Genomic DNA, 11,206 nt, shown 5'->3' on the forward strand with positions numbered 1-11,206 from the left:
GATGACCTTGTGGTGTACACTGTACCTGCTACATGGTGACCCAGTGGTGTATGCTGTGCCTGTTCCCTGGTGACCTGTTGCTGTCATATCTTGTTCCTGTATATTTTGGTGTCATTACGGTGAATATTGATATGGCCCCAGTGATGAGACGCCATAGAAAGTCACAGTCATCAGTATCACTTTGTACCTGGCAAAACTGACCCAATCACAACTAATCTTCTTCCACGTTAGACTGGAGTTTTCTGCCTCGTATAAGACTGAACACCTCCAGCTTTTCTTTCCTGCGGGGTGATTCGCTAGGTGCCCACACTGCCCTGCATCTCTTCAGTAGTGGAGTCTACCCTCCCGGATTATGCAGATTCACTGCGTATTGGCCCATGCATCCGCCATGATGTGTGTGGGGGAGGTGGAGCAGAGTCTGCACTAATCTGCCTTTGAAAGTTGAGATCAAAGTGTGACTTAGTGTCATGAAGACGCAAATGCAGGCTGTAGAATTTGGGTCTGCTCGCTGGAGGTCTGAATCTAGCCCCTCACCAGTGCATATATGTCACATCACACAAGTTCAGCGCCATTACTCACAATCCCCCCTCCCCTTCATCCCCACTGAGATATGTAGTGTGCGTCTTGGCACCCAAATTATTGACCATGTGGTAATGTTGCCCACAATCCGTGCTCAGTAAATGACGCCACTGGGGGAGTCGTGGATTTGTCACGAGTAAGCGTTCTGACCTGACCGCTGGTCTGCACACAGCTTTATGACGCTCTAAAGGTCCAGTCTGTAGATCAGTGATGGGCCGGGATATACATCCATTATATGGACATGAGCGCTCCATCCACCTTCTCCCCCGATACCCCAGGGGCACATGTTTACATAATCTATGTAACATCTGACATGAAGCAGCTGGGATGTGCGGAAAGGAGATGTCATTGCCAAGGGGAGACGCTTCACCCCGACAAGACGTCTTATCTGCAGAGCAAAGAGTCTCCTCAGCATTAGACGTCTCCTTCATGTGCGCTGCGATAAATCCTCCTAATCCGCCGTGTCCTGCATTCTTCATAGACGCCGATTGATTATCTCTGTGCGCTAATAGAGTCCTCACCACCGTGGGAACATCAAAGCTGACACTTACTGCTTGCTTTATGTGGTTTTTACATTTTCTAATGTGTTTTTCTAATTTTTCTATTTAGTATGAACCCCGTGGACCCGGCAGGCCGCTGTACCAAAGAAGAATTTCAGCTAGCTCGGCACACACAGGTTCAGAAGAATTAGCCGCATGTCCAGAACCCCTCGGTCAATGTAAAGAAATTCAAGACCCCAGCAAAACCTCTTATAACTATTCATCTCCTGAGCTCTGGGTTAACGCTGCATCATCAGTCCCATACCAGAACATTCCGTGCAACGGCGCCAACCCATCAGGAACGCCCAGGGACATGTTAGGTACGATATACCAATGTGAGATACAGGAAATTACTCCAGTGAATTGAAGGTTTATACGGTTCATTCCTCTGTGACTGGTCCCGGCTGACCTAGTAGTATATAGGGTGTCTAGTCTCTGGTGACCCAGGAGTTCATAGTATACCAAGTCCCTTCTGACCCAGTGGTATATAGGTCATCTAGTACCTGCTGACCTAGGGTATATAATATTCCAGGAGTATATGGTGTGCCCATTACTAGTGATCTAGTATATAGTGTGTCCAGTTCCTAGTAATCCGGAAGTATATGGTGTGCCTAGTACCTACTGACCCAAGGTTATATAGTGTGTCTAGTACCTATTGGTCTAGAGGTATATAATGTGCCAAGTACCTATTGAACCAGTGGTACATAGTGTGATTCAGAGGTATATTGGGTCCAGTCGCTGCTGACCCTAGGATATATAATGTCCCTCGTGACTTGGGAGTATACCGTATAGTATGCCTAGTCCTTTCTGGCCCCATGGTTATATATATATATATATATATATATATATATATATATATATATTTATTATAATATGCCCAGTCCCCAGGGGTATACAGTGTGCCCAGCTCCTAGCGATATATAGGGCGCTGAATCTCTTGGGTTAAATAGTGTTTCCAGTCCTTGGTATCCCAGTGGTATATAGTACGCCCTGTCCCAGATAACCTAGTGGCATATAGTTTGCCCTGTATCTCATGACTCAGGGTAAATGGTGCTCAGTCCCTGGTGACCTAGTGGTAGATTCTGTGTTCCTGGTCACCTAGTGCTATATAACAAACCCAGTACCCGGTGATTGTTATATATTATTTGCAGTCCCTATCTCTCAATGTATACAGTACTCAGGCTCAGGGGACTCACTGGTGTATTCTGGCACCAACCCATCAGGAATGCTCAGGGGCACAGTAGGCGCCTGTCACAGCCACAGTCCATATAAGATTGCCTTATAATTTGTGTGCGCTTTTTTGTTTTGTTTTTGTATGTTCTTCTCAGAAGGTCTGGTTATATGGCAAATAACTGGATTAGAAAAACATGGCTGCTCTCGTTCCAAATCAGCACCGCACCAATCCATAGGTTTGCAGCTCTATCACAGAGAACAGGGTTGCGCTGCAATACTACAAACAACCTATTGACAGGGTTGGCGCTGTGTTTGGAAGACGGCTGCCATGTTTTTGGCCACTAGTATTTTTTTGTTGTTTTATCTCTTGCTGTGATGTTATTAACTCTTTGTAACCTTGTTCAGTTGCTCCACAGAAAATGGTGAAGCCTCCAGACGAGCATCTCAAAGCAGAGAACATGCAAATGTCCAACTCCTTCAACTACAACGTTCTGCAGCATCTGGGCCAGTTCCCACCTCTCATGTCCAACAAACAGATTGTAGAACCCAACGGAACCGGAGCTGCCCAACAGAATGCAGGCTCCAACAAGCCCACCATGTCTTACGCTAGCGCCCTGCGGGCCCCTCCTAAACCCAAACTCCCGCCCGAGCAGGCAAAAAAGAATAGTGACCCCTTGTCTTTATTTCAGGAACTTAGTTTAGGGAGTTCATCAGGTAACAATGGCTTCTATTCCTATTTTAAGTAGACCCCTCCCCCCTCACTTTTTTTGCCTTTTGTGTTTTTCTTTTTATACAACTTTTTTTTTTTGTCATTTTGTAGAAAGACCCAGTTTTAGCTTTTGGTTATTGAGTGAACTATAGCCTCACTGTAATTTTAAGCTATTTTGCCTTTTTTTTTGTTTTTAATTTTTTCTTTTTCTCGTATGTGCGTGCATAAAAAAAAAAAAAAATTAAGAAAAAACACGTTTTGCGTCCTTGTCTATGTGTCCGCAGCTATTATGCACATGTATATTTTACCGTTCACGGATAACTTGAATCTCTGCTACGTTATCAAATATTACTTTTCTCAATTTTATTAGATTTTTTTTTTATTATTATTATTAAATAATCTGACAAATCAATTTTTATAAAAATGAGTTAAAGTGGCAGTTGTCAGCCAGTCAGAAAGAGCGACAGATTACAGTTCAGTGGCTGTCATATTTCTTATCCGTGGGCCTCTTTTTCTTTTTTTTTCGTGGACACATAGATCGTCACGCAAACGCATATTAAAAAAAATAAAAAATTAAAAAAAATAAAAAATTAAAAAATTTAATGTGTGAATGTATATTTACGGTACATGAATATACATCCACCGGTAACAGTTTGTAGCTTTACTGCGAAATCTGCAACCTTGTTACAAAGAAGAAAATCCCAAAAAAAAAATAAAAAAAATTAACTTTTTTTTTTTTTCCAAAATTTTACCGTGGGGCAGGCTTATGACCGTTTTATGTATAACAATTTTTTTACGTGTCATAAATGTTGCATTACAGTTTAGCGGCTTCGGCTATATATCTTTAAGAAAAAAAAATGACAAAGTAAAAAAAAAAAAAAAAAATTTAAAAAAAATTTAAAAAAATTAAGAGAAAAAAATATTAAAATTTTGTCAAAGTTGTATTTAAAGAGAAAAAAAAAATGTAAGTAGTCTTTACATTTATTCAATTGACATTGGCATCCAATACTGGGTTTCTGTAGCAGAAATAGCCAGTTACTGTAAAAAATGTATCTTAGTACTGCATTCAATTTTTTTTCTCAAGCTTTTTTTTTTTTTTTCCAGTAATTTTTTTCCATTACTATGAGAATCCTTCATTTTCTAGTTTAATTTTATCCTTTTTTTTTTTTTTTTTTTTTTTTTTTACGCGAGGAGATGCTGCCGTCAGTGATGTTTTCTTATGAACAATTGTCAGGTGTTAAGTTCTTATTTTTAGGTTTTTGTTTTTTTTCTAAACTTTGGGGACCCTGATAAGCAATTGATTTTACAAGGATTTCAGTGTAACCATGCCGAATACATTTTTAGAAAAAAAAAAAACAGGTTATAACACCAAGTGGAATTTACGTGGCCTACTTAACCCTATCTTTATTGATCATAAAATATTTCCTATTTTTTGAGGCCGTCAGCGCACTGGGCGGAGCTTCGCATAATAATAAGATGTATTAAGTCTTTGTGCGCTTATAATGGAATTTGCGTGTTTTTGGAAGCGTTTTATTTTTTTAGATGGTACCAAGCTTTATCGAAAGCTGCATTGAAATTTTTGTACGGCTGATTGTTTCAATCGGGGGACAATAAATTTTAGGAGGGGAGGCCAATAAACTACACCATTTTTTTAAGCAGTAGCATGTACTTTGCCTGTACACAAAATTTGGATGCAAAGTATAAAAAAAAAAAATTCAGATTAAAAAAAAAAAAAATTGAAGATTTTTTTTTTTTTTGTACTGTTTGTGATTTTCTTTTTAATTTTTTTTTTTCTATACTCTTAGTTTGGGTTTGTTACACTCTACAGATACCTCTGCGAGGCAATACATAGGCAAACAGCACTGCTTTCAATATGGAATAATGTGTCCACATTTTAAATGTGCGAAAACAGGAAAAAAAAAAAAGAAGAAAAAATCTCTATAAAAAAGAAAAAAAATTAAAATAAATGATATACTTTAAAATAACAAAGCAAAATCCGTTCTGCAGTTTATTTTCTGGCCAGCAATGTCAGACTTGTAGCTTGTTGGTTGCAATTATTTGATAGAATTGTTTGGTTTTCTTTTCCTTTTGTTTTTTTTGTAACCGGATCATGAAAGACGAGAATCCAATTTTTAGGTCTGTTGGTGCTCAGTAGATTTAATAACTATTTTACAAAGAAACAACTGTGTGGATTTGGTAAAAAAAATTCTTGTTTCTTTTCACTATGCATGCATAAATGTTTGTAATCTGGCTTTAACCTCTCCTCCCCCTCCTCTTCCTCCCCCTCCCCTTCCGTGATATTGGGAAAAAAAAAAAAAAAGAAATTAAAAAAAGACAAAGAAAAAAAACACCAAAAAAAAATTTCAAAAATTTTATTGTTCCGCTTCCAACTTTTTTCTTTTTTTTTTTTTTCCCCGTACACATTTTGGTACATTATTTGATGTTTACATTAAAATGTGACATTATTCAAGAACCGACAACTACTGTGCTGTTTTATTTGAACAGCCGCATGTTCAGATTTACCTTCTATGTGGTGTTCAGAAGTTGTGGTTGTCTGATGGTCCCTCTGGGGTGTGGTCAGCTTCACAGAGGGAGGGTAAGTTCACACAGGGTTTTTTGGTCAGGCCATATCCTCCTTAAAACCCTGACCAAAAAGACAGCTCCCATTGAAATCAATGGGAGCTGCTCAGGTCTTTTTTCCAGGAGCCGTTTCTTCCAGCTCCCGGAAAAGAGAAGTGAGATGTTCATTCTTCAGGCCGAGTCGCCTCGCGATTCGGCCTAAAGACACTCCCTCCTCTGGACTAGGCCCATTCATTGGGCCTAATCCCGAGCAGAGTGCGCAGCTTTCAGTCACGGCTACCCAGTTTTTGGATCGGAACCTGAGGCGGCCTCCGCCTCAGGTTCCGATTAGAGATGAGCGAGTACTGTTCGGTTCAGCCGATCCGAACAGCACGCTCGCATAGAAATGAATGGACGTAGCCAGCACGCGGGGGGTTAAGCGGCCGGCCGCCGTCAAAGTGGAAGTACCAGGTGCATCCATTCATTTCTATGGAGCGTGCTGTTCGGATCGGCTGATCTGAACAGTACGCTCTCATCTCTAGTTCCGATCCAAAAGACCCTGTGTGAACGTATCCTAAGACCCCTGTGGATTATAGGTATACAGTATACCATATATACTCGAGTATAAGCCGACCCTAATATAAGCCGAGGCCCCTAATTTTACCACAAAAAACTGGGAAAACTTATTGACTCGAGTATAAGCCGAGGGAGGGGGGATATCCTCCATTGCAGATAAAAAGTCTGCTTATGTGCATTACAGCTTAGTAACTCCATGTGCCTCATAGTAATAGCAGTTAACCCATCATGTCCCTCACATTAACCCCTGTGTGCTTCACCGAAGAGTTACTGATATGTGGGATATATGGAGGTAATAATTAGGTATCTTCATAATTAAGGTCCTTTATTAGTACCCCAATGTGTCACATATTAGTAACCCTTATATGAGGCACACAGGAGTTAATAGGAGGGACATGATAGGGTTAACAGTTATTAATGTGATTAATGCACATGGAGTTACTAAAACTAAATGAATAACCCCAAATGCCTGACATTACTAGGAATAGTAACCCCGGCAGGTACCTGTGTTTTACTGTCACTTTACTGTAGCTTCCTCTCCTCCATACGACAGACATCTATAAGACACAATGAATCCTGCACATAATGGCCACTGACTTATCTGCAGATGTTACATTCTAGTGGCTACAGGACCTTTGGTGACATCACAGTCACGTGACCTACATGACAAGCCAATCACAGAGCAGTAGCACTAAAGGACCTCCCCTTTTGTTTAATTTATGCAGGTCCTTCAGTTTTCTGTGCTCCTTGGACCTTGACCTGAGTATAAGCCGAGGGGGGCTTTTTCAGCATAAAAACTGTACTGTAAAAGTTGGCTTATACTCGAGTATTTGTTTAGAGGCTGTATTGACACGACAGATTTGTTGCAGAATTTTTTGCAGATGTAAATCCGTTGCGTTTATGTAAATTGTACAACATGCGCATGGTTTTCGCAACAAATATACAAATTTGTGCAACAAATATTTCACATGTGAATTCACCCTAGTTTTCAGTCATTAGATCGTTGTTGGCTGGCACAGCACCTCACATACAGTAGTGGCTGTTTGTAGTACCTCAGCTTTTACTACAAATTTACTTGAGTGGAGCTGAGTGTGGTATGACCAGGTTGGTATAGGGTGCACAATATGTAGGCCATAGTATGGTGGGTCAAGATATGGTTAGTCAGATCATCGGTTCCATAAGCTTCATCCCCTGCTAGTCAGGGGGATACAGAAAGATTAACTGGTGGTGAGGCAGAGTCCATGTTAGGATGGTATAACAAGAGGCTGGTGCGCCATCATACCGATGACCCAATCTCCAGGTCTATACATTTTTAGGGTTGCTGGTGTGTACCAAAGGGCTAATGTGGGAGACACCAGGTCAATTCAGTTTTAGCCTGGTGGTCAGTGGTATACCAAGAGATAGGCATGTACTGCAATGATCAGATTAGTAGAGGGATAGGCCAGGGATATTCATGACATTAAACTCTTCATCCTCTTTTCAGCCCAGTGATGTCATATACTTTGTGCTGTCTTTGTCTCATTCAAATAACTGGTGCTGAGCTTGTAATACCAAGCACAACCACTATACCAAGTACAGCTCTGTGCCTGGACAGCAGTAAATACAGTAGTTTTGGAATATCCTAGTTTCGGGTATCCTTGCCTGTTGTATCCTCTGCGCAGCTGCTCCCATCTCTGCGGTTTGTTTTCTTGCCTGCAGTGATGTTGCACCATATACTTCATGTCACTACTATAAGATTTGGTTCATTGTCCAGTCTGTATGCAGTGGGTACGAAAATCCTAAATAACATTGAGGTTCATAAGCAGAAATACATAGACATCTCTTGGTTTCACTGGCTGATCACAGTCCTCCAGATCAAGAGTCATTCTTTGTGGAGTAAAGAGCGGTCCAAAGAGGGGGAGGGGTGTGCTACTTCTCAGATCGTAATCTCAGCGGAGACAACCTTATAAAATTTATGAAGCTGTGGGTTTGGCCTTATATAAAGCAATTGATATCAAACTGAATGAAAAAACACAATTCACAAATGCGCCTCACCGTCTAGACAAGTCGTCACTGATCTGTCATCTGTTAATGGCCTTTCGTAGGGAACAGAGGATCACACAGGAGATGGTCCGAATGTAGCAGCAGACGAAGAGATTCGCCTTCCATTTGTTCTTGTAGTTGCATTAATTGGATTCCTCAGCCGCTTTACCAACCCCACCACGTTCTCACCTGGTAATCTATAATGTTCTTTCTTTCCGATGTGTCAAAACAAGTCAGTGTATGGTATGGAGAGGCAGTACACTGTACAACAGTTAATACAGGTCTGGGTAGTATGAAGAGGCAGTGTGCTGTATACATGTATGTGTATATGGAGAAGCAGTGTACTTTACACCACATAATACAGGCCTGTGCAGTATGGTGAGGCAATGTGTACTGTACAGTAGATAATACAGGTCTGCGTAGGGAGGAGAGGCATTGTACTGTCCAGTAGATAATACAGATCTGCATTGGGCGGAGAGGCAGTGTACTGTCCAGTAGATAATACAGGTCTGTGTAGGGAGGAGAGGCAGTGTACTGTACAGTAGATAATACAGGTCTGCGTAGGGAGGAGAGGCATTGTACTGTCCAGTAGATAATACAGGTCTGCATTGGGCGGAGAGGCAGTGTACTGTCCAGTAGATAATACAGGTCTGTGTAGGGTGGAGAGGCAGTGTACTGTACAGTAGATAATACAGGTCTTTATAGGGTGGAGAGACAGTGTACTGTACAGCAGATAATACAGGTCTGCGTAGGATGAAGAGGCAGTGTACTGTACAGCAGATAATACAGGTCTGCATAGGACGGAGAGGCAATGTACTGTCCAGTAGATAATACAGGTCTGCATAGGGCGGAGAGGCAGTGTACTGTCCTGTACATAATACAGGCCTGCGTACGGTGGAGAGGCAGTGTACTGTACAGTATATAATACAAGTCTGCGGAGGATGGAGAGGCAGTGTACTGTACAGCAGATAATACAGGTCTGCATAGGACGGAGAGGCAATGTACTGTCCAGTAGATAATACAGGTCTGCGTAGGGTGGAGAGGCAGTGTACTGTACAGTAGTTAATACAGGTCTGCATAGGGCAGAGAGGCAGTGTACTGTCCAGTAGATAATACAGGTCTGCGTAGGGTGGAGAGGCAGCGTAGTGTGCAGTATATAATACAGGTCTGTGTAGGGTGGAGAGGCAGTATATAATACAGGTCTGCATAGGGTGGAGAGGCGCTGTACTGTACAGTAGATAATAGGTCTGTGTAGGGTGGAGAGGCAGTGTACTGTACAGTATATAATACAGGTCTGCGTAGGATGGAGAGGCAGTGTACTGTACAGCAGATAATACAGGTCTGCATAGGGCAGAGAGGCAGTGTACTGTCCAGTAGATAATACAGGTCTGTGTATGGTGGAGAGGCAGTGTACTGTACAGTATATAATACAGGTCTGCATAGGGTCGAGAGGCAGTGTACTGAACAGTATATAATACAGGTCTGTGTATGGTGGAGAGGCAGTGTACTGTGCAGTACATAATACACGTCTGCATAGGGTGGAGAGGCAGTGTACTGTACAGTATATAATACAGGTCTGCGTAGGGCGGAGAGGCAGTGTACTGTGCAGTAGATAATTCAGGTTTTTGTAGGGTGGAGAGGCAGTATACTGTACAGTATATAATACAGGTCTGCGTAGGATGGAGAGGCAGTGTACTGTACAGCAGATAATACAGGTCTGCGTAGGGTGGAGAGGCGCTGTACTGTACAGTATATAATACAGGTCTGCGTAGGATGGAGAGGCAGTGTACTGTCCAGTAGATAATACAGGTCTGCGTAGGGCGGAGAGGCAGTGTACTATCCAGTAGATAATACAGGTCTCTGTTGGGGCGGAGAGGCAGTGTACTGTGCAGTATATAATACAGGTCTGCGTAGGGTGGAGAGGCAGTGTACTGTCCAGTAGATAATACAGGTCTGCGTAGGGAGGAGAGGCAGTGTACTGTCCAGTAGATAATACAGGTCTGCAGTGGGTGGAGAGGCAGTGTACTGTACAGTAGATAATACAGGTCTGCGTAGGATGGAGAGGCAGTGTACTGTACAGCAGATAATACAGGTCTGCATACGGCAGAGAGGCAGTGTACTGTCCTGTATATAATACAGGTCTGCGTAGGGTGGAGAGGCAGTGTACTGTACAGCAGATAATACAGGTCTGCATACGGCAGAGAGGCAGTGTACTGTCCTGTATATAATACAGGTCTGCGTAGGGTGGAGAGGCGCTGTACTGTACAGTATATAATACAGGTCTGCGTAGGATGGAGAGGCAGTGTACTGTCCAGTAGATAAGACAGGTCTGCATACGGCAGAGAGGCAGTGTACTGTCCAGTAGATAATACAGGTCTGCATACGGCAGAGAGGCAGTGTACTGTCCAGTAGATAATACAGGTCTGCGTAGGGAGGAGAGGCAGTATATAATACAGGTCTGCATAGGGTGGAGAGGCAGTGTACTGTCCAGTAGATAATACAGGTCTGTGTATGGTGGAGAGGCAGTGTACTGTACAGTATATAATACAGGTCTGCGTAGAGTGGAGAGGAAGTGTACTGTCCAGTAGATAATTCAGGTCTGTGTAGAGTGGAGAGGCAGTGTACTGTACAGCAGATAATACAGGTCTGCGTAGGGTGGAGAGGCAGTGTACTGTACAGTACATAATATAGGTCTGTGTATGGTGGAGAGGCAGTGTACTGTGCAGTAGATAATACAGGTCTGCGTAGAGTGGAGAGGCAGTGTACTGTACAGCAGATAATACAGGTCTGCATAGGGAGGAGAGGCAGTGTACTGTCCAGTAGATAATACAGGTCTGCGTAGGGCGGAGAGGCAGTGTACTGTGCAGTATATAATACAGGTCTGCGTAGAGTGGAGAGGCAGTGTACTGTACAGTAGATAATACAGGTCTGCGTAGGGTGGAAAGGCAGTGTACTGTACAGTATATAATACAGGTCTGCGTAGGGTGGAGAGGCAGTGTACTGTACAGTAGATAATACAGGTCTGCGTAGGGTGGAAAGGCAGTGTACT

The 11,206-nt window shown here is 42.5% G+C and overlaps 1 protein-coding gene across 1 annotated transcript in view; it reads left to right on the top strand.

The window, feature by feature from the left end:
• Positions 1-5,418, top strand: part of HELZ (helicase with zinc finger) — a 47,501-nt gene extending 42,083 nt beyond the window's left edge. The window contains exons 30-31 of the mRNA XM_075279535.1: positions 1,189-1,438; positions 2,697-5,418. Of these exons, the coding sequence (XP_075135636.1) occupies positions 1,189-1,438; positions 2,697-3,037 (591 nt within the window). The 3' untranslated portion in view covers positions 3,038-5,418. The remainder of the gene's footprint in view (positions 1-1,188; positions 1,439-2,696) is intronic.
• The last annotated feature ends 5,788 nt before the right edge of the window (positions 5,419-11,206 follow it).

This window comes from Leptodactylus fuscus, chromosome 6, assembly GCF_031893055.1.
Source record: "Leptodactylus fuscus isolate aLepFus1 chromosome 6, aLepFus1.hap2, whole genome shotgun sequence".
Classification (NCBI taxonomy): Eukaryota; Metazoa; Chordata; class Amphibia; order Anura; family Leptodactylidae; genus Leptodactylus; species Leptodactylus fuscus.